The 24,689-nt window shown below is 38.1% G+C and overlaps 2 protein-coding genes and 2 long non-coding RNA genes across 5 annotated transcripts in view; 2 read left to right on the top strand and 2 right to left on the bottom strand.

Annotated features, from left to right (window-relative positions):
* The window catches only part of LOC309493629 (sialoadhesin-like), a 343,044-nt gene that overhangs the window by 89,682 nt on the left and 228,673 nt on the right, over positions 1–24,689 (bottom strand). The window lies entirely within an intron of this gene.
* LOC309493941 overlaps positions 9,215–24,689 on the top strand; it is a 31,692-nt gene continuing 16,217 nt past the window's right edge. The window contains exon 1 of the long non-coding RNA XR_014204118.1: positions 9,215–9,229. This is a non-coding gene — a long non-coding RNA (uncharacterized lncRNA). The remainder of the gene's footprint in view (positions 9,230–24,689) is intronic.
* On the top strand, positions 16,654–18,261 carry LOC309493906. Its single transcript, XR_014204076.1, has 3 exons — positions 16,654–16,982; positions 17,596–17,672; positions 18,085–18,261. It is a non-coding gene; the product is annotated as an uncharacterized lncRNA (long non-coding RNA).
* On the bottom strand, positions 18,295–19,718 carry LOC309493863 (B-cell receptor CD22-like; the record flags this gene model as incomplete). Of its 2 annotated transcripts, XM_082163137.1 has the most annotated exons (4): positions 19,534–19,717; positions 18,746–19,010; positions 18,571–18,667; positions 18,295–18,418 (listed from the first exon to the last, which is right to left on the bottom strand). In XM_082163137.1, exons 1-4 carry the CDS (start codon positions 19,573–19,575, stop codon positions 18,295–18,297), a joined length of 528 nt encoding a protein of 175 aa, XP_082019263.1. In that variant the 5' UTR covers positions 19,576–19,717. The 2 variants fall into 2 exon arrangements, with proteins under 2 accessions (XP_082019263.1, XP_082019264.1); XM_082163138.1 differs by lacking the exon at positions 18,295–18,418 and having other exon boundaries at positions 18,553–18,667; positions 19,534–19,718.

Raw genomic sequence — 24,689 nt, 5'->3', positions numbered from 1 at the left:
CTATATAATTTTAATTTGACTAGGAATTAGGCTCAAAAGAAACAGTATGCTGTTGGGAGAGTGTTTTTATATTACCACACAGCAGTGTTCAGGGATTAAATCATTTAGGCTACTAGATTAACGATCGATCAATCTACAAATTAAACTCACTCATACTGTCATAAATTACTAAAACGTCATCCGAATTTGACAAATAATAAATTTTCTTGTCCCTAATAGTCAACATAATGCAGGGGAAACTGTAAAATGAACTGCAGCAGTGCTAAACTTGCATCATAAAACTACAACACTCGAACTATAAATGTATGAATTAAACTCACTGACTGTCGACAGTTTCTTTTCCATGCATTATTTAATTATATCCATGTTTGTGGTTAGTTACAGACTTACAGTCAAATCATATAAAACAGTGAAATCGCCCTTGAACTCTTCTGTCTTGCCTGCACTGCACTCGAGACAGTGACGGGAGCTGAGCTCCACTGAAAGGCTTCTTTCCTATTGGTTGTCGTTCGCGAAAATCGCTTCTCATTTGCATAAAGTTTAAATTTAGTTGCTTGGTGTGGTTGTTAAATAAAGTGTCTTGTGTTTATGTGCTCAGTGATATGTTAATAACAATATTAAAATTAAAAACAATATAAAAAACTCACTGTTGTAGGTCTCGAAAGAAACTAATGCATTTTGTGATACACAGTAGATTACCTAGATATGCTTTTACACTTTTTTAAAAATGAGACTCTATAAATCGAGGGGATGGGGGGCCTACAAAACCTCTCAGCCCCGGGGCCTAACATTGGGTTAAGGCGGCTCTGGTGACGCCTGACATAGACATTAAATAGGGTACTAGCCAAAAATACATTTTGTTAAATATACACTGATATTTATGGAAAGCGATAATAATAATAATTTCTTTAATTAAAATTTGACGACGTGTTTTATATCAGATACACATTGTGTAGTTAACTATAAAGTTCACTCTGTTCTTTTCCCAGCTCACCGGCTCCTTACTTTTATGTATTTCCGGAGAAATTGGTGAATTTATGTGATGTTAATCCGACAGCTCTGATTCTCTGAACTGCGGTGGCAGCCCCCATCACGCGTTATAGATCAGCTGACATGATTTAAACAACAAAACACATTCAAATAACTGACAATAGGCACCGATTTATGTTTCAGCTGGTTGGTGCCTAAACTCATAACCGAGCGCACACGTAATATCTGAGAAGAGTAGAGCCATGAGAACTCTATATTTGAGCGCGCGAGTTTGTGGAGAATCACACGTTTATGTATTACATTGATCTGCACTCGACATGTGTCGTTAAAAATGCCATAGAAACTGCCTCAAGTGAACTATAAAACTGAAAAGAAAGTCACGTCTGAAAGCTGCAGTCGTTTTTTATTGGTTGGACGCACTTTTATGATGGATAGATGCACTTTTATGATGGATATGCACTTTTATGATGGATAGATGCACTTTTATGATGGATAAATGCCCTTTTATGATGGATAGAGGCACTTTTATGATGGATAGATCCACTTTTATGATGGATAAATGGTGAGTCAGGGTGAGTAAATCATAGACCAATTTGCCTGTCACAGTTTTTGGCAAGTAAATCACGTGATGTGACACATCCTATTGACCCTGTTCACATTTCTGGGTTTCTCAGAAGTGGAAGGTGTCATAGTTGGGTAAACTTCTATAGCAGTGAAGGAAAGACTACATTAAATATATTTTTTTGTGTTCCAATTTGCTCAAATAGCTAAAGAAAAATGCCACAACAACGTTTTCACAACTTTCAAAAAGAGTAAAAAAATAGATAATGGCAGTCGGAAGAGAGAAAGTTGTCAACTTTGTCACAGCCGCACTATTAGAAACACCCTCACAGCAGCGTTAACTCGTTTTTGTGTAATATAATACAAATATAGTGTTATATGCGTAAATATATTTTATTATGACAGTATGTGGCAACATGTACACTAAAAGAGCATCTTCTGCACTCTAACAATGATATTGCGATATTCTAGACTCTTACATGTATCTAACGCCACACTTACTCTCACACTACAGAAGACTGTAAAATTTGTAAATTACAAATTACTTGTATTTTAATTAAATATTTTTTCACAACAGTATTTTGTATTTTATTTAAATACATTTGATGAGTAAGTATTTGTAATTTGTAATTAAATACTTTTTGATGTATTTGTACCCATCTCTGGTGATACATCTGTGTCACGTTATTGTGCCTGTGTGATCGTCGCCATAGAAATAAGGTGATATATATAAGTTATTATTATAGGATTGTGGGATAAAGGCAGTGAAGGATACATCTAAGCTGCCTTCAGAAATCCATCAGACGAAGGAGACCGGTAGTGAAACTAACATTGCATTCGGACGTGCCTTGATGCCTTCAGACCTTGGAATGAGTTCTCCGAAAGCAGCATTTATCAGTTTTCGGACGCAGCCCTGATGTACTGTGATGTAACCGACTACCGCAGCAAGCCTAACCATGTCCCTTTAGGGGCTCCGTAGAATGTGTTATTCATTTAACCGTGCCTTTACGAGTTCGGATTTAGGCTTCTGGCACATCCCTCACAAACGTTTATTAAACAAAGTGAGTTAATTTACAATAAAATATTACTGAAAGATCATTGCACTTAAAAGAAAAAGTCATGTGAACTCAATCACTGGGAACTCAAACTGAATGAGTTCTATATTTCTAGTTCCCAGCATGCTTTGCTTCAGACTCTGATAGGAGAGTGTTAAAATGAAGTGTTATTTTATGAGTTTTGCACGTGATTAATATAGGGGGAGATCTGTTAGTGTTTAATGATGTTGTGTTGGGATTTAACCCTTAAACAGGCAAGAGTAGAAAATGATAAGCAAAAAATCATTTAATGTAATTATTTTATATCATCTGGACTTAAGTAAAACATATCCAAAAGAATTTTTGAAATATTTGATATATTTTGGATTTTATGAGTTGTGACTCCCAGGTCACGTTGCCTGATTAGGGTATAAAAAAAGGACCAAGTCATTAATCTGTTAACTGTTACTGGCCCACTTGCCACTGCATGTTAAAAACAATTATATCCTTTACTACTTCTGATCTAATTTGTTGACAAATGATATATCATTCGAAAGCTTACAAACTCAAGATTCAGCCTGTGAAAACTGTTTTGAAATCGGACCTTGCCTTACCATAAAAATTGTACTTTAACCTCTTAACTGTCACTCCCTTTTTGAGAATGGACATTAATATGCACTATTCAAACTTAAATGGTTGTAATTCAAGATAAATAAATGGTTGTGGGTATAGACCTAAGTTTGGTCTTGTTTTAAAGAAAACACTCAGCAGATTATTGCTGAAGTGTAAGCACTTAAAAATATGAAAGTATGAAAAAGTTATGGAAGTTTAAATTTACAGTAAATCAAATATACTGTACTTAATATTCTTTTATATAAAATATCTATTTTACAAAATATTTTTTACTCTAAAATTAATATAAAATCAAAGTCATATATCAAACCATGTTGTGATCCAAATTTGAAGTTGATATCACAAAACTTGAAGTTCCCATGAGATTTTGTTTAGGCGTGATACCAAAAATAGCCACCGGGTGACATACATTCCATTGAATTTAATTGTATGCATTATGCCATAACAAATTAATACATTTCTGTCCAGATTAGAAAAGATTTTTCAGATTAGAAAAGGTTTTGATCATAAATTATGAAACATGATTACGCCCAAAAGGGGTGGAGCCAGAGAAAAGAATTTAAACTACCGTTTCTATTGTAATGCAACGTCCAATTTCAAAACGGTTTTCACAGGATAAATTAAATTCTGAGTTTGTAAGCTTTCAAATGATACCTAATTTATGATAACTACTAAAATATGTGATGTAATAAAAAAAGGTGATAAAAAGATATTATATTTTAGAGGATAATATTATTTTATCATTTTTTATTGACAAATAAAAAGTTTTATTATGAACTTTTAGCATGAAAACCAAAGTTTCAATTATTAAAAGTGTGTGCATCGACTTTTTGTGACAAACGCCAGAACTCCTGTTATGATGTAGATTTGTTTGAGGTGCACTCTTGTCATAGATTCATCTATTACTGTTCCTACATAATTCGTAACAAAAAACAGTGCTAAAATATCTATTTAGGAGTCTTGGACCTTTCCAACGATATATAGTTTGTCATGACTAGATTAGGATTTAATTGTAATATAGTGAATTAAAAACTCAAAATACAAAAATGGTCAAAATTAGGATTAATCCCTTTTTTATACCCTAAACAGGCACCGGGACTCAGGAGTCACATATACTGTATTTCAAAATGTGCTAAATAACAACACGAACAACATATTAATAAATTTTCTTCTTCAGCACCTTAAGACAAAGTTCACAATTAATGTTAGCAGTATTATTATTATTTTTCCAGAAGAAAAGTAAGTTTAATATATATTTACTTTCCTCAAAATCTGAATGTCCTGCACCACCGGTAGCCATGTTGGATTTAGGTCAGGCTGACTAATTTATCACAAAAAACTTAAAGCAAATCATGTGACCAGCATACTCAAGACAGACCAGGCTGTGATAAATGATCAAAGGATTTGATGAAAAAATCGTTCTTATGCCCCAAAAAAGACAATAAAATCTATGTGACTCGTGAGTCACGATGCCTGTTTTAGGGTTTAAAGGGTTTCTGTTATGTCTGAGTTTTGGGGGTTAACAAGAGTCTGTGAAAAGTCTTCAGGATGAAAATGGGCCAAAGAAGGTTCAGACTTCTTTACGCTGCTTTGATGAAAAGGCAGTATCTGCACTTGTTGATGCAGTTCTAGTTTCTCTGCTATATTCAGCGCTCGAAGTGGGCCGGTACACACTTCTCTATTTTAAGCTGTAGCGTACCCTCACTTTTAGTGCGTATACCGGCACTTCTCACATGTTGCCGGTACCAGGGACGTCACTTGACCCTTTTTCTACTTGTACACAAATTTGTGATGGCCTCAGTCCCCTTTTAAACCTCATATGAAAACGACGGCAGGAATCGGCTCCTCCCCGTCTCTCTCGATGTGTGTCCACTGGCGCGAGCGGAGTTCTTGTTTAACATAAATTTGCCTAACCTGGTTGCCTTAAATTTTTGAGTTCATTTAAACAAATAATGTGAGTTGATACAAAGAAAGAGATAACTTTATTCAACTGAAAGAAATATTACGTTATCTAGGGGTTAAACGGATCGTTGTTGATCTGTGATAAGGACAGACCGGCCCCCACGGTTCGACACGCATTTGATTCGTGGATTAATTTCAAGTTTATAATTTGCAAGTGTTTTTTCTTGCTGGTTTCCACATTCAATAGATTGTAAACCATTCCAGCACTAGAAGAGGCAAAAGAGAATTTAATTTGCTATTCGCACACTGTTATCTGTGCGCACAGCCACACACACACACACACACACACACACACACACACACACACACACACACACACACACACAGAGAGGCGTTTCAGATAGCGCACAAACTGATTCCTCTTTCGCGTTCACACAAAATGATGTCAGAATATCGGTCTCAGCAAGTATTCTCGTAAACAGTCAGTTATGTCTCAAGAGAATAAGAACAAGAGAAGGATGTATCATTATTGGACCCGTGTATTCGGTCTTAAAGTGACAGCAGTCTATAAATACCTTATATGTCATTAATGTTAATCAAACTACAAAACACAGCTTTAACAAAGATTAATCTATATTAAATTTATACAGTGAACTTACATTTATTTTACATTTAATTATTACATTTCTCTACCTGAATAATACAGTTTTACCTTACTTTATTTGTAACATTGTTAGGCTATATTTTATTTATCTCTGTGTGTAATTCGTGTATTTGTTTTTATTTTTTCACTTGCCTTTAATAATGTTTGAACTTTTATTAGTTAGGTTAATCGTTTTTGCTGTGGTATCGGAGTAGACCTATGGCGCTCTTCCACTGCATGGTACGGTACGGCTCGGTTCGGTACGGCTCACTTATGGCGCATTTCCACTGCATGGTACGGTACGGTACGGCTCGCTTCGGCTCGCTTTAAATGGTACCACCTCTGTTGAGGTTCCAAGCGTACCGTACCGATACTAAAATGTGACGTGAAAACACTCCAGATCACTGATTGGTCAGACAGAATCGTCACTACCAGCGTCATTGTATTTGCTACTCGAGACACTAAACCCGCTAGATTTAAATAGCAAGTAGACAACAGCCAACGCTGTAGCACCTGTTTTTAAAGTATTTGCTTGAAAAAAACGTCAAAATAAGAAATGGCTGAATCGTGGTCAGTGGACGAGGTGCAGACGTTCCTCTCGTTGGTGGCCGAGGAGCGGATCCGGATGGGGCAACACGGAACGAAAAATGTGCGTTTAGGCAGTAGAGGTGGCAACAATCAGTCCCACGCACTTTGAAGCGGTACTAACTGCAGTGGAAAAGCAACCGAGCTAAAGCGAACCGAACCGTGCCGTGCCGTACCGAGTCAAACCGTACCGAGCCGAACCGAGCCGTCCCATGCAGTGGAAAAGCGCCACTACTTAAAGTGTGCTTTAAGTATAATAAATGGAAAGCAAAGTTACCTTTCCCAACCACCAAAATATATTTTTTCTTGCTAACCCGAAAAATTATCCAATCCGTGACTCAAAAACCGCAATATGATCCGAACCGTGAGTTTTGTGATCCGTTGAACCACTAATGTTATCTGACCAACATTTGTGAACTGAAGATGAATTGACAAAAGATTTGTGAAAAATTGTGATAAAGCATTAAAATATTGTTTTTACAGTGCAGTGGCAAACACAATGCACTTAAACTGCTTATCAGAGAATCAACATGTAGTTATTTTGTTGTATTAAATAATGACCCAGCAGCTAATTGTGACATTTATAGCTTAGAGTAAAGGGTTTAGTGGTTTTTCATGTCACTTTTAATTATAGAAGTGGCAAATCGATAGATTCATGTTCTGTTATTATTTTAAATAGAAGAAAAAAGGAATGATTTAATATAGGGCAGATTAAACATATTGCCAATTTAGACAATGACGCTAATATAAGGTTTGTCTATATTCTAAATTAATATGAATATGAATATAATATATTAAATGTTTTTTTTAAATCTTTTAATCTTACCATCCCCCCAAAAAAGTGTGAAATATTTATTTACTGTTAATGAATCAGTTTGTACTCACATTCAACATCTAGATGAACATCAGGAGAGTGCAGACGTTCATTTCCTCTTACAGCACATTGATAGTTTCCTCTATCAGAATATCTGACTGACCGCAGATGAAGCTGATTCACTTTCACAATTCCTTCAGTGAATATCTGTGTGTTTCTGTACCAGATGAATGTTGTTTGTTCAGGCAGAGAGCAGCTGCTTTTACATGTCAGAGTGACTGAAGTTTCACTCTCTGCTGTGTCTCCACCTGCAGGTCTGACACAACAACAACAACAACATCATCATCAACAACAACAACAACAACAACATCAACAACAACTCACCTAAAAATATTTTTTTTTGATCATTTTTACGTTTTTTTGATCATTATTTATTTGGTTCTAAAGCTGCATGACTTTCTTTGTTTTTCAGAACACAAAAAGAGAAAATAATAAATAAAAATAAACGACCTGTTCGCAGTTTCACTGATACAACTGGTCCTAATGAACAGGGAATCTAGCATTAAATAAACACATTTATTTTAATCTTATTTTAATCTCTTCTGGCAGCAACATAATGTAAAAATAATGTACATCCAGCCGGTTGTTGCAAATAAACCCCAACAGGGTGATCAGGATTTGTGAACCGGTCAGAGTTTATTCTGCGATAACAACCAGCTTGATGTACATTATCCTGATTATTACACTAATACTCGCCACATACATAAATAATTAGACATGAAATAATGATTTGAGTTGAAATATTTTTCCAGCTAATTAAACACAAAGCTTCCATGAAGAAAAAGTTCCTATAATCAGCTTTGAGCCGAGAACAACAAACAAGTTCAAACATTTAGGTGGACATTTAAAGATAATGTATCATATCAGTCATATCACTTTTTACACAGCATTAATAATGACGGAGACATGAAATATTGATTTAAGAAACCGTTTAAAATCATACCTGATTATTATCTTACAACCCATTACAATTAACAAAGAAATAATTCTAGCAACAAGACAATCACTTCAACAATATTACTGTAAGTCTACTATTACAGTGTTGCTATTGACGACGGACATTATCATTATCAGTTTTTAGAAGTCTGGTTTTGACACGAGCCTCTGTCTTGAATAAAATAAACACATTGTCAATACCTATGTGATAAAGTCAGATATGCCAATCCTTTTATTGTCAACTGGCATTGCAAACAATGAATAAAACAAAAACAAAAAGAAATACTTCAAACTTAACTTTCTACTAATAAACTAAATATTTCCTTCAAAACAAACTGTAACGGGCACGAGCACAGTCCAGCACAGCACACTCAACACGGCACGGCCAAAAAGTGTGTCTGACCTTCCATTGCGCCTGTAACTCATCATCACTTGGCTTAAATGCACTACAAATAGTCATACGCCCTTTAGTGTCAGCTTTTACATCTGACTCTTGGACATGTTGATTTCAGAAGTAATGAAAGTTACTAGTTGAAGCTAATGTGGGCTTCATGTGAATTATAATTATAATGTATTAAAAATGCACATATGTAAACTGAATGAAGCTTTATACAGTCAGGATGGGAAATGAACACTCGTCACCAGCCAAATACTGGAACTTTAGGACAATAGCTGGTTATTTTGCTTCATCTGCCAGTCAGGAGCCTTGTCCAAATATTCACACTTGCGGTCTTGGCCACTTGAGAGCACGACTGTCCCATGTCTTAAAATGTCAAACTGCAGTTCCCTTAATGCACACTAAACCCACACTATCTCCAATACCGCTTCAGAGCGTTATTCAAGGCTAAGCGTATCCCATCATGCATTATGTTCGGAAACTCATGTGCCCTGAAATCGCAAGATGTCGAGGAAAACATTCCACCGTAGTTTAAATTAATTAGATGCATATAATTTGGTAGTAAAACAAAGTGTTGCACATTTTTTTGGTGTAAAGATGAGTCTGGTTTGTGTAAAGATGAGTCTGGTTTGTTTAGGCCTATTTTGCACAACATTTGCAATTTGCTTCTGTTAGTTACATAGCGACTACTGAACAGACATTATATTGAAAATATAATAAATAAAAGCTTATCAAAAGTTCTACACACACTTGCAGTCTTCAGACCTACTTGAACACTTGGGCCAAATAGAGGAAATACGTCATGCAAGTAGACATTTTGTGCATTCACAAAAAACAAAAAAAAACAATCCGCACGCATATCAAACACACTGACTTGTTTAGCAATTTCAATGTAACGGAAATTGAACTAAGATCATCTAAATCCACTTTTGAGGCCAAAGCATTTCAACAAACATTTGGACTCAAAATCTGTTTATTATATAATTCATTGGATGATATCAGTAACATGGAGGCTTAAGACTCAATACACAATAAGCAAAAACACATTTATCTGTGACATATTCATATCTGATAGGATGCCATGTCACACTTTAGAAACATATCACCATACCCTGATAGCACACGTACATCTCAGAGACGTCTATTTGATGTCCATGTTTTCATCTGGAAGACGTATTTTAAGTGTTATAACGCTTTGTAAATGATGACAAATTGTTAGATGTAAATGTGGTAATTTTTGCTCTGAAAGTTCAAAATACTAGAAGTGAAATTGAATCCTAGTGACTTGAAACTCAGTTTTACACCACTGCGCATGCGCGTAACAGCGTCCAGTACGTGTTGGATCTGATCCAGCTACGTCATTGTGCTACAGGCAGCAGCGAGGACCTCTTGCTCCTTTGGGCTGTGATTATGGGCGTGTTTCAACCGAACCAGGAAAGAAAATGCCTCTGCACTCAATTGGATAGACCAACAACCAATCAGAGCAACGGAGTAAGTGACGTATGTTTTTCATTCATGTTTCCGATCGACAAATGCCTTGATCGCAGTTCTCTGTTCCTCTTTTAAAATTAACCAATATATAACAGACGCGATGGCGGAATCTATACATGATGTTTCATAAACAAAGTTTGGGAGGAGCACGTTCAATCAATCCAATCAACTTGTCATCAAAAAATTACCATGCATGTCTACCCTACCAGCATGAGAGGAAACATATATTTATTCACTCTGTCAAATCACCTAACATTCCTTGACAGTTAAATTCTCAGCATCCCTCCACTCACTCTTGGCTTGTTCTTCCACAGCCTGGAATACGGGGGGGACTACTTTTGCTTACAACTACAAGGATTTTCGCCCAGCTGGAACCAAACCAGAGTGTGATTGTCCATAATCATAAAAAAAAATTAAAAAGTAGATATTTCAATTCACATCCTTGATGGGACGACAAAACATGCGAAGTGGGCACGGCCACTTTTACTAAAACGACTATCACTCTTGAACGGAATGAGATAATTTCACCAAACTCTGTACACCTGCGGATTGGCTCAGTCTGTGGTCGTGTGAAAAAAGAAGCAGCGACTGCCCACTTCGTGGTGCTATAAAATTATTATTTTTTAAACATGAAAACGTCTATAACTATGCAACAGTCAGTCCGATTGACTTGAAAACTTGCAAGCGGTGTCTTGGTCCAAGGTGCCGTGATTGTCTCTGAGGACGTTTGCGTATCACGAAAAACACGGCCGCCATCAGCCAATGACGTTTGAGCACCATTCGGACAAGGTTAACAGTAGGGCTGGGTATTGACACAAATTTCACAATTCGATTCGATTCGATTGCAGTCCCATCTTGGATTTCTCAAGTACAGTCGAAATACAAACTGCTGCAACCTATTTCTTGATATTTGCTTGGCGAAATTGCTAGCCAATTTTCATCATACATTTCCCACAATTATACACCACATTCCTTGTTTCGGTTTTACAGAGTTTAATATATTTTTTTTAGATCGTTCATTCATTCATTCATATAGTAGGCTAGGCTAGCGTCGTAGGGGTGAAACTGCACACGATGGCAGACAGTGCTAATATTGTCGACCTGATTTTGGCGAAGCCATTTGAAAGTGTTCCTTACGAGGAAAAACTTAGAATTAAACAGCAGGGCAGATCAACACCGAAGATTGATTTAGTGCAAAAGATAGGGAAAAGTAACAGATCTTTTCAGCTCTCCTGGTATGACAAAGTTAGCTGGCTGACTGGAAGTGCTGTGACAAATAAAATGTACTGCTGGCCATGCCTCTTGATGAAACCATCTCACGGATGTGTTGTTTGGTCAAAGGTGGGGTTTGGAGATCTGAATAACTTTGACAGGGCATATAAAAGACATGAAAAGAGCAATGAACATGTGAATGCATGTGCAAGATTAAGTTGCATGGGCAGGATCAGGGTTGAGCATGCAATCAATGAAGGTGCTCGCATTCAAGTGGCTAAACATAATGAAACAGTCAATCAAAACAGGGCCTTCCTAAACCGGCTTATTGATGTGACATCCTTGCTTGGCCAGCAGGAGCTGTCATTTAGGGGACATGATGAGAGTAGTGAATAAACCAACAAGGGGAATTACAGGGAGTTCACAGAAACATTAGCTAAATATGACTCTGTCCTGTCCACACAATTCGAGTCCTCAACTGTATTTTCTGGTATGTCCCATACTATTCAAAATGACTTGATCTCTGCCCTTGCAGCCACCGTTTCTGATCAGATCAGAGATGAAATTCAGGATGCTCCCTTTTTTGGAATGCAGGTGGATGAAATAACTGATATATCCTGCCGTGCCCAACTCTCTGTCATTGTTCGCTATGTGGATAGTGCAGGTAAAATTCAGGAGCGCTTTATTGGATTTTTTTATGTTTCTGGGGGGCGAGATGCCCAGTCCGTTTTTGATATATTAAATGAGAACATGCAGGGCTACAATTTTAAGGATAAGCTTGTGGCACAGACCTATGATGGGGCTGCTGTCATGGCTTCAGATCTCAATGGTCTGCAGGCCAAAGTGAAAGCAATAGCCCCCAGTGCAATGTTTGTGCATTGCTATGCACACAGACTGAATCTGGTGCTGTCACAGAGGGCTAAATGCTTGCCTGAGTGCAGAATTTTTTTTGCATCACTCTCTGGGTTTACCACATTTTTTTCAAAATCCACAAAGAGGACATCTTTTCTGGAGTCTGCAGGCTGTTCAAGGTTGCCCAGAAACGCTCAATGGAATTTCACATCACGGATAGTGAGCACTGTGGCAAACAATTATAATGGCCTCCTGCAGACATTTGAGAACATCATTGCAGATACGACAATGGATGATGATACACTGGATTGTGCCAAAGGCTTTGTGAGGAAACTGGAGGATTTTGAGTTTGTGTTCTTGTTGTACACATGAACAAATCTTCTCTGAGACTGCTGTGGTCTTTGATATTGTCCAGCAAAGGGCGATGGATGTTCTTTACTGCAAGAAAATAATTGAGTCTCTTCTTGCATTTGTCAAAGAGAAGAGGTCAGAGGGGGCTTTCCAAGCTGTTTATGCCAAAACAGCAGATCTCACATCAGACCCACGAGATGAGCCCATGAGAAAGTGCCGTCTGACCCAATTGCAGGATCCCCAAGAGCGATACAGAAATCTGTACATGGCCATCCTTGATAACATCTTGGAGCAGATTCCTCGACGTTTTTCAAATTTGGAAAGTATGCTCTTCTTAGAATTAATCAATCCAGGGAAATTTGATGACATGAGACAGGTATTTCCAGAGGAGGCCTTCCAAAGTGTCCTGAAAAGTTATGGCCATCACTTTGATTCAGGGAGACTGAGGTCAGAACTTCAAGTCCTGTATTCAGATCAGGACTTGCAGGGTAACAGGGGAAAGCTGTGTGATTACTTGGTGTTCCTTAAAGACATGGAGTTGGACAGTGCAATGCCTCAGCTTTACAAACTGTTCTCATTAGTGGCAACAATTGGAGCTACATCTGCAGGTGTAAAAAGGAGCTTCTCCTGTTTAAAGCGGCTCAAGTCTTACACCCGTAACACATGGGCCAAGGCCGTTTAAGCAGCCTAGCTCTGCTGGCCATTGAGACACTGGTCAAGTCACTGGAAAAGACGCCTAGTTGGTACAACAGGGTCACAGACCATTTTCTTGAAAAGGAACGTAGGGCAGAATTTACTTTTAAATAAATGGACAATTTTATGATGTAGGCCGAAAATGAGCTTCCCCTCTTTGACAGACCAGTAGGCGCCACTGGATCTGAGTCGGGGCAAACTATAATATCTTACAGCCTCCATCGCTCCCCCTGTTCCTCCTCCCCCTTGGACTGTTTTGGTGCGTCTGGAAGCCGCTCTTTTGAGGGGAGACTATGTCACGATCCCAGTTCTGTGTCTTTTGTTTTGTATGGACTTTTATGTTGAAGTGTATTCTCTGTTCTCATTGTGTGTGTCATTCCCTTCCTGTGTTTGGTTTCAGTTTCTCCTGGTTTATGTGTAAGTTTCTATAGTTACCGTCATTAGTTCCAGCTGCTGTTAATTGTCTACTCATTGCTCTGTGTGTTTAAGCTCTTTGTTTTCAGTCATTCTTTGCTAGTCGTTGTTTTGTGTTGGATCATGTTCGTGTTTGTGTTTTGAATTAGTAGTTCTTGGTGTCCCTGTATTTTCATGTGGAGTCTTTTTATTGAAGTGTGCTTGCAAGTGGATTTTCTCTCTGCGTTGTCCCTCTAACACACGGTTTAGAAGATGGTTTTACAATGTCTTCCCTCATTATTTACATTTTTATAATTTTGAAAAAAACATGTGTCAGTGTAGCTTTAAATTTAACAACCACATTGTAAAAGAATATTACATTATTTTAACCAGTAATGAAAAACATTATGAAAAATACAATACCCGGCACATTACAGTAATGAGAGTTGGGTGTAAAATGTGCAAAATATTCATGACAATGAAACCAAAGACTTTCTGACAATGTTCAGATTTAATGTATTTAGCAATAAAATCACACAGTATAACAAGAGAAGAGGAAACATCTGTTCTGCATTGACTGTACAAAGCGAGAGCTAAAAGGCCTTTGAATATTACAGGTATCCGTGCGTTCGTGTGTGTAGAGTGTGTGTGTGAGTGTGTGTTTGTGATACTGAAAATCAATTCAGATCATCATAAAAGAGCTCACTGTAAACCCAAATCAATTCATGTCTAAACAGTAAAACAATCCCATAAATGTGTAAAAGTGAAATCAAGAGGACAATGAGATGGGAACATGACCTGAGCTGGACTCAAATCCAGGTCTCCCATCAGCATCAATAGGAAGCGGCTCCGATCACATGTTCTTTACTTGACTGAGCTGTAGATCACATCCTCAGATCTGGGGAGAAATTAAACAAAAATGTTAATGTGGCATTTCAAGAGATGACAATCCATCATCTCAACCTTAACTTTGGTTTGAGAAATGGGGGAAAATTTTTTTTTCGATTTGAATCATACATTTGGGGACTATGGTGATACAAAATAAATAATAATAATAATTTTGAAAATAATTAAGTTGAATATAATGATAAATTCTGCCAAAAAGAATAGCAGGCTACTAAACTATGTATAACAAAAAGATGTCTTACTTTTTTATTGTTTAAGAGGGGCCGATTGGCAAAACTTGAGAGAATAATTTTATAAAGTCAAAAATGTTCACTATTAATGTTTTGTGTGTAAATAAAATTGAAATAAAGTGAGACTCAATTTCCAATGTAGAAACAACATAAAGACAGTATATTTTAAATAATTGTTTAATAGCGTCTTTTTATGAATGAAGGCCAGTATCACTGATATTAATATACTGTAGCTACTGATCTCTCGATTAAAATAATTTTTCCCCCCAAATTTTAAACATTAGGCTTAAAAAATATAACAACTTTTAATTTAAGTGACCTTTAAACAATCCTCACTTAAACCCATAATAAATGTCATATTTACCTGTGGCTTTCCTGCCTTAACAAGTACGAAATATACAGAAATTGAATAAGGTTATCAAATAGTCCGTACTGCATAAATTATAAATTACATATAGATGAATCCTTATTAAAGCTAAATGTTCTGTAGTCAAGAGTAGTGAGTGAAAATCACTCACTACTCTTGACTACAGAACATTTAGCTTTAACTGTTCCCTTTGTTCTTTGGTTAACTTTACTGACAGAGAGAATTAGTGGCTGCTGTCACTTTAAGATCTGCCACTGACAGGATCTAATCTGTCAGGATTTAATTTTCTCATTTACTCTTGACTTTTCATTTAAGATTTTATTTAACTCATTTAAGACTGTTCTTGTGAGGATACTCGACAAAACGGGCATTTTGGTTGCCCGGGCAACTGCCCATATGCCCTTCTCGACTCACGTTGCCCTTCCGAGAAAAAAGAAGAAAAAAAAGAAAAAAAAATCGTACAATGGATGCAGAGTTTCACGTAGGCCTAGATAAAAAAAATATAAAAAAATCGCAAAGCCTCATTCACTTCCATTCGGGCACCGAAAGTGAAAGTCAGTAGGGGAAGGGCAAACTCTGTTTACGTGGCTGCAGCGCTGCACGCGACCGGTGTAGCAGTCGATTCTGTTCCCTACCGGAATTCCTGTACCCTTTACGCAATCATACTACAAATCATGCATAGTTGCCCAGTTACCATACGTACCATCAGAACTAAATACGAGCAAGAAGCACAACTGAATGTACGGGAAGCCAAAAGGTTAAAAAAGGATTGTCAGAGCAACTGCCCCTCAAAATTCCTGTGCACGTCCCTGTGTCTGACAGTTGTAAGTCTTCTAGTAGCTGTGCCAAATGAAATCTGAATCATTCCCTTCCGAATCTTGCAGAGACGGAGAGCGTGAGTAGGAGCTGTCTATGAGCTACGAGTAGGAGCAACTTTTGCTAAGTATTCTGATGAATTATTTTGTCATTTTGCCTCCACGTCCCCCTGGATAACCCGCGAGCTTCTCCTCCTGTGGAGAGTCGCGTGGTTATGACGCAATCGTTAGCCTATTTTTACAAAAACTGCTTCTACGGGGCCATAACGCAAGCTACAAGGTAATGGAGCCTTTTATACATTGTCGTGTTTCTTTAGAAATAAATAATGGTCAAATGGAGTCTTTAAACGCCTCAGGTGTAAAGTTATTCGCTGTCAAAGTGACACCAAAATGAATGGGAGTCAATGGAATGCTAACAACAGGTGATGGCTTGTTAGCCAAAGGAGGCCTTCGGGGGTGATACGGAATTCGAGAGCTCGATTACCCCCCTGCTATTTTTAGAGTGTGGACGCGACGTTCCTGGAAGCGGTAGCACGCATCGGCACAGGCTCTCTGTGTCCTGCTCCTCCAAGGCGATGACAGTGTGCGAAAAAAAAAAAAAAAATCATAGCAAACGAATTTGAAAGTGGGGGGGATGTGTCCCCCCTGTCCCCATAGGAAATTATACCCGTGATCTCAACAACACAAAACAAGAGCTCTGATTAAGAACTGAATATGTTTTATTTGAGTTTAAATGAATCGTTTCTCACCTGTTGGCTTCAGACGGATGATGCGTCTCAATGCAGTCGTACACTCTAAAAACTCCTGGGTTATTTCTTCAACCCATTTTCTGGGTTATTTGTGTTGGGTTAAAATTATGGGTTATTTTTTCAGAGAGTAACCATTTTCTGGGTTATAGGGCTAATATTTTGACCCAATTTATGGGTTGTTTGGGTTTCTGGGTTATTTTTCAAAGAGTAACCCATGTTCTGGGTTATAGGGTTGGCTTTCTCTCTCTCTCGCTCTCTCTCGCAGTTGTTCTGGAATTTTCTCACAACAGTCGTTTGAAATAACCGTCGCTTCGCGCTCGATCCGTTTTGGCCTGTGCTTCATCGGTGCAACTTCATCTATATTCAAGGTAAGAGAGTATTTTCAGTGTTGATGTAATGTTAACTTTTCTGTGTCCATGTCCCTGTTGCTAGTTTAGCACCATTTGCAAAAAAAAAAAAAAAAAAAACCTTGCTACGTTGAGACTAGCGTTAGCCGTGGTAATTCTGTGGTTGGCATGTAGCCGCGGCTATCACGACAACATCTAGGACAACTCGAGGTAATGTTATCGCACACCGGACGCGATTTTGAACACGGTCCTGAGCCGTTGCTGGGTGCCGCGGACAGACCGCCGGTGTGTGTGTGTGTGTGTGTCCGTTACACTCATAGAGAATAATGTGTTCGAATTTTAAAGACGCGGCGCTGCGCTTCGCGTCCGGTGTGCGAGCCTCTTGAGAGAGTGCACGTCCGGTGAGCGATACCTCGAGTTGTCCTAGACGCGACGCGGCGCTTCTCGTCCGGTGTGCGAGCCCCATAGCCGCGGCTACAGAGCGACGAGGCAACACAATAGTTGAGTTATGTTTACCAGCTGTGCCGTGCTTATCATATTATACAGTGCTCTACTGGCTGAAGTAGTTAGAGTTAAAGAAGCGGGTCAAGTCTTCAAATTGTTGCTAACCTCTATATTGCTATGTTTTCTCCAGGTCATTTTGAATGGACAGTTTTGTCGCTGATAAGCTAACTGAGTGGCAGCTGTCTGAGCTGACAGAGAATTTTAGAGGTGAGCATTTTACTCTTATTGCCCTTATATCATCTCTCTATACCTACATTTTTTTGTGTCAGTGCAAGATTTTGTGAAAGTCACAACTTCTTCGACAGTGGGGTATGTACAACCCTAAAATATTATTGTGCCTTGTCTTTAAGCTGTTATGCATAAGTATGGGCTGTCATTACACTTTTTAATTAAAGAAAATATGTCATTCACACAAAATGGGTAATGTTAATGCTGCAAAAGAACCACATTAGTTAACTAGCAATTTGGGCCATAAAAAAAAAAAAAAAAAAAAAAAAGCCACTGCATTACCTTAAAGTGATTATTTGTTAGCTTGATAATGAAAGAGTGTCTGGTGAGTGGTTCACAATTGTCTCGACTTATTAACAATACTCATGTTGTCTTGTTTTCTGTCTTTCAGATAGATGAGGAGGCATTTCTTCTCTTTGATGAGGACACTATCAAAAATCTTGTCCCCAAAGTTGGCCCCAGGCTTAAATTCCTGAGGCTCTTCTGAGAATTGCTGTTTATTTTTCTATTTTTTATTTCTAATATTGTTATTACAGTGTGACCTAAAATAAATATGAAAATAAACATGTCCAAGTGTGTGTTTTTTCTTATAGATTTTTATTTAATGCAATAAAAATGTAAAAGTGCTTGAAGTGTGTAATATAATGTAAAACAAAGTTTTATTTTCTGAAATAAGGCATACTGGGATAGTGACCCAAGTTAGGTTATTTTCTCTCCTCTTCTTCCTGGAGAAAACATGTTTTGTTAGAAAGTAATGAAAAGTAATTTATTTGTAAGAAACATTTCTTTTTTGTAAGTGGTTTAAGTTCAACAAATGTTGCATTTATGTTAATTTTTGAAAAGAATTTAATGCAGGAACTGCTCAACATTCACTCACTTTATGAACACGATGATGATGATGATGATGAAGATGATCAGTCCTCCACATCCCGCCACGATCCCAGAAACTGTGAGCAGAGCATCTCTCTGAACCCCTGAAACAAGATGATCATGAAGATCATTTCACACGTGAGACAGATGAAACTGAAAGAGTGTCTGATTATAGAAAATACCTTTAACAGTGAGTGAAACAGACGCTGATCTCTGAGATCCATGTTTATTCTGAGCCTCACAGTAGAAGCGTCCACTGAAACTGGAGTTAAAGCTGGAGATGCTGAAACTCTGTCCAGATCCAACAGCTGAGGTTTCATTCTCCTTAAACCAGCTGAAGTTCAGAGCAGGAGGGTTTGAGTCACTGATGCAGTTCAGAGTCACTGAATCTCCCTCCACTATTACACCAGACGGACTGACCGACACTGACGTATTTTGGGGGGGGATCTAGAGGTAAAACAATAAGCTTTTTATTCATATATCATCGTATATATATCATTTGTAGAAAGGTAAGTTGGACTTGAAGAAAAGAAAAATGTCATAAATGTTTTTATTAATCTGGTATTGCAACAACTAATAATTGCATTTCAGCCACAAAACAACACAATTTAGATGTAGATTTTAAATGTTATTGTAAGCCATTTTAGCTTTTTTAGATTCACACCAGGACCTTGAGAAAGCTATACATCCATTTTCATGAGCCCTCCAAAAAGAATTGGACTCTGCTAAAACATCTATACTGTAATAAAATATTTGCAGTATGTGTTTAGTTAGAATACATAGTTAATGAATGTGTAATTGTCTGTCAGATGCAGTCAGATCGTGTAGTTACAGCTTCCTCCAGCAGGGGGTTTACGAGACCAAGCTAAACAGCCAAACTGCTCTCTGATTGGCTGGTTTCAGGTTAAAGACATGCAGGCCACTCCCCTAACACTTTACTGCTGTTGTTCACAGACCTAGACCTACTCACACACGACACTGATGCTGACAGCAGGAGAAGGCAGATGTTCATGTCCTCTGACGGCACAGCTGTATCTGCCAGAATCACTGCGGACTGACTGAAACTGAAGGATGTCGCTGGTGAACTTTAAAGCCTGTCCATTTTTGTACCAGATGAATCTGTCTGTCAGATTGCAGGTGGTTCTACATGTCAGATTGAGCGTTTCTTTCTCCAGCACCAGCTGTGGAGCCTGAACCTGAAGGCCTGGAGGAAACACATCTTTCTGTCCTAAAAATAATAACTTTTTGTTAAATAAATGATGGAAATGAAGGACGGAAGTGGATTACCAGAAACATGAAGTTGAATTCCTGGTACTCCAGTCCATTTTTCTTTATCAGTTGCAGTTACTAATCTGAAAAAATACTCTTTCTCATCATTTTCAGTGACGTTGTGCAGTCTGAGGACGGCAGTTTTGTTTTGTCTGTCTTCAATGTATTCAACCCTGTCTTTATACTCTGGATATTCTTTTAAACTTTTGATCACATCTGGTTTCTTGATCCAAAATGTATCTGTGAGATTATACTGCTGAGGGAATCTATATGTGCAAGACATGTTTACTGAGGATCCTTTAAGAGCACATATTGATTTAGTTTCATAAATCACACTCCAGTCTTCTCCAAAAACTCCTGAAACACAAAATACAAAGAAGATAGATGGTCAAGTATGAGTTATGTGTAAATGCAGCTAAATAAAATCTATCACTTGTTGCTGGAGAGATGACACACAGTGAGAGAAGTGTGAAAAGTCCTGCAGAAGGGTGTTGCAGAAAAGCATAAATGATTACGCTGACACAGAACTGTGAAAAGCGAACACATCCACAGGCGCTTTAAGCGATTTCAGCCATTTTGTCAGCGTAACCACACGCTCTCACCAAAGCCCCGTCTTCTACGTGTCAACCAACCCAATGTCAGCTAAAATGACTGACAGACTGATTCTGTTTCTGATTGGTGGACCGTAAAATAGATAAATAATGCACTCTTTAAAAAACACATAAAAAATCTTACAGCTCTATAACAACTGTGACTCACCGGATGTCAAGAGCAGAAAGATTAGAGAGAGAAGAAGAGTCATGCTGGCAGACAAACATATAAATACACACATCCACTTCATGCACTCCATACCTATAATAAAGCTTCTGAAAATAGTTTGTTTTTGTCTTTGGTTAGTACAAAAATAATTATTCTTAAGTGCTGCTCAGAAACAGTTTTAGTGACTCATCGACACCCAAAGGACTGATAAGATCAGGGTGTCATGGAGGTGTTGCACTGCTGACCTGTGGTCACATTTCTCATGCATGCTAAGAATAGTCTCAAGCAAGATTAAACCTTTTCTCTGGACAACAATTTCTCTTCTTTTTGCAACATCAGATTGTTGTGTCTTTAGTGTTCCCACAGCATGTCTACACCAGCTTGAGACTGTCTACACTGGACGTGATGAAGCGACCATTGCTAAAACCATTTGTCCCTCATGTCAGGAGTAGCACGTACTTGTCAGAAATAAAACGGGGTGTTAGTTTACTGTTGGAGATTTGTCGTGTCACGATGCTTCGTGCCTCATCCAGTGTAGACACTATGGCTGATTATTATGGGCCCACATCTGGTACACTTGGATTCCACACGGCCCAGATGTGGACCGGATCTGGGCCGACACTATGTTGCTGTCTGGGTTCTATTGGCTTTTGTTGCTTCACATCTGGTGTAACAATAAGTCAACAGGACTCAAACACTAACAATGAATGAGGGCTTTACAGCTTCTTACATTGCCCAGCTGGCCTTCCACCAAATCACATCATAATACTATATATCTTCATGTTTGCATACTTCACATTAATCAATTTAGTGTCTCTTGAACTTATTTACCAAGCTTAAAATGCAGCATCCTGTGAAATAAGGGTCCACTAAGGCCCTGTGTGGTATAACCTGCTCCAAGCGACCAACACACAAACATTTTGTCCCAAAAGCTATTTATTTCTTCTCTTTCATAGTCCTACAAGTTACAAACTCAAGTAATATGTAAAAACTCTCATACCTTGTTCGCAGCAGCTTTCTTCACTAGTACTCAGAGCAAATGGAGAGTTTGAAGACTGAACAGACGTATTAAGCAGGGGTTGTATATGATAGCATTTCCTGACTCTATGCAAGCAAGGGTCAACCATGTTCACACACACAATAGGCTTTTTACACACTTGCTTTTTACACATGAACAAGTTAATTCTGGGTCATTCTAAACCCAGCATAAACTGAATCCTGAGTTATCTTGCTTAACGTTTAACACTGCTCTTACTGTACCCGGAGTTAACAATTAAGAATAACATTTTTATTTGCATATTTGTGATGTCAATGTCTTTGAATGCTATAGCATTGCGCATCTTCATGTTACACATGCTGCATTTCGGGATGACAAAACGTGACTTTCTACTTGGAGCTGTTTGTGTCGTAGATCAGCATTCTACCCTAAAAGTGATCGGGCAGATCAAACCGTAAGTCGTAGAGACATGAAACTTCGAGGGATGGTAGTAACCACCCCATCTACAACGTCACTAAAGCTCACCCTAATCGGCCTGATGGTGGCGCTACAGCGATCAAAAGTATGAAATCGCTCATAACTCCTAAACCATTAGTCGCAGACTCAATTGTCTTATATCATCAGAAACATTGGCTCAATACAAACAAGCGTCTCATGTTCATGTCTCGAATTCAATCGTCGCTCTTTTTGGGTATGTTGGATTTCCAGAAAAACCTACTTTTGCTTACAACTACAAGGATTTTCGCCCGGCTGGAACCAAACCAGTGCAGAAAGATTTTCTGGAGTCTGATTGTCAATAATAAAAATAAAATAAAAAGGAGATATTTTGATTCACATCCTTGATGGGACGACAAAACATGTGAAGTGGGCACGGCCACTTTTACTAAAACGACTATCACTCTTGAACGGAATGAGATAATTTCACCAAACTCTGTACACCTGCGGATTGGCTCAGTCTGTGGTCGTGTGAAAAAAGAAGCAGCGACTGTCCACTTGGTGGTGCTATAAAATTATTATTTTTTAAACATGAAAACGTCTATATCTACGCAACAGTCAGTCCGATTAACTTGAAAACTGGCATGCGGTGTCAAATACCAAATACTTATAATAATTTTTTTTTTTAAGTAGGTATTTCCATTCATTTGTGTTTGTGTGTAAATGAATTACAGTATTTTAACCAGTAATGAAAAACATGAAAAATACAATACCCGGCACATTACAGTAATGAGAGTTGGGTGTAAAATGTGCAAAATATTCATGACAACGAAACTAAAGACTTTCTGACAATGTTTAGATTTAATGTATTTAGCAATAAAATCACACAGTATGACGAGAGAAGAGGAAACATCTGTTCTACATTGACTGTACAAAGCGAGAGCTAAAATGCCTTTGACTATTACAGTGTTCGTGTGTGTGTGTGTGTGTGTGTGTGTGTGTGTGTGTGTGTGTGTGTGTGTGTGCGTGTGTGTGTGTGTGTGTGTGTGTGTGTGTGTGTGTGTGTGTGTGTGTGTGTGTGTGTGTGTGTGTGTGTGTGTGTGTGTGTGTGTGTGTGTGTGTGTGTGTGTGATACTGAAAATCAATTCAGATCATCATAAAAGAGCTCACTGTAAACCCAAATCAATTCATGTCTAAACAGTAAAACAGTCCCATAAATGTGTAACGGTGAAATCAAGAGGACAGTGAGATGGGAACATAACCTGGGATGGACTCAAATCCAGGTCTCCCATCAGCATCAATAGGAAGCGGCTCCGATCACATGTTCTTTACTTGACTGAGCTGTAGATCACATCCTCAGATCTGGGGACAAATTAAACAAAAATAATGTGGCATTTCAAGAGGTAACAATCCATCATCTCAACAACACAAAACAAGAGCTCTGATTAAGAATTGAATATGTTTTATTAGAGTTTAAATGAATCGTTTCTCACCTGTTGGCTTCAGACGGATGATGCGTCTCAATGCAGTCGTACTCTTCAGTCTTCATGTCTTTGTTCTTGAAGTGATGGACACTGGCATACTGAACCTCTGTAACATCTGCAGAGTCTGTTTCTGTTTGTTTCTTTGCGTTAATGTTGGAATACAGATCATCCCTCTGATTGGCTGATACTAGTGAATACAGTGGATCGTCATTGGTCGAAGCCGTTTCTGCTGATCTGTCAATGTGATCCTCCTGCAGTTTCATCAAATAAAATATCAGACAGATATAACAACAGATCGATCATTCAGAAACACAGTGACTGTGAGTTACATGCATGATGTTTTCCAGATTGTCTTCATATCAAATATTTGGCAGTACATGATCTTGTAAGTCTTGAATTTTCTAGTTAAATATAATATCATGTCATTGTAGATTCAGGTATGTATTATTATCAAACTTGCCTGATTTTGTCTGATAACTTCAGCTCCACCGTCTCTCCTCTTCTTCCTGAGGAAACATGTTTTTGTTCGAAAGTATTGAAAAGTAATTTATTTGTAAGAATCATTCATTTTTGATAGAGGCTTAAGTTCAACAAATGTTGCATTTATGTTAATTTTTTTTAAGGAATTTAATGCAGGAGCTGCTCAACATTCACTCACTTTATGAACACGATGATGATGATGATGATGATGATGATGAAGATCAATGCTCCACATCCCGCCACGATCCCAGAAACTGTGAGCAGAGCATCTCTCTGAACCCCTGAAACAAGATGATCATGAAGATCATTTCACACGTGAGACAGATGAAACTGAAAGAGTGTCTGATTATAGAAAATACCTTTAACAGTGAGTGAAACAGACGCTGATCTCTGAGATCCATGTTTATTCTGAGCCTCACAGTAGAAGCGTCCACTGAAACTGGAGTTAAAGCTGGAGATGCTGAAACTCTGTCCAGATCCAACAGCTGAGGTTTCATTCTCCTTAAACCAGCTGAAGTTCAGAGCCGGAGGGTTTGAGTCACTGCTGCAGTTCAGAGTCACTGAATCTCCCTCCACTATTACACCAGATCCAGTTATGGACACTGAGACGCTCTTTGGAGGATCTACATTAAATATATATATATAAAATATGAAAATAATTACTTTATTTATGTCATGACCTTCCATTATCTTTATTATATT

The sequence above is a fragment of the Leuciscus leuciscus genome (assembly GCF_965113295.1).
Source record: "Leuciscus leuciscus genome assembly, chromosome: 3".
Taxonomy (NCBI): Eukaryota; Metazoa; Chordata; class Actinopteri; order Cypriniformes; family Leuciscidae; genus Leuciscus; species Leuciscus leuciscus.
Note: the sequence above shows the minus strand (reverse complement) of the source record. Positions and strands in the feature narration are given on the sequence as shown.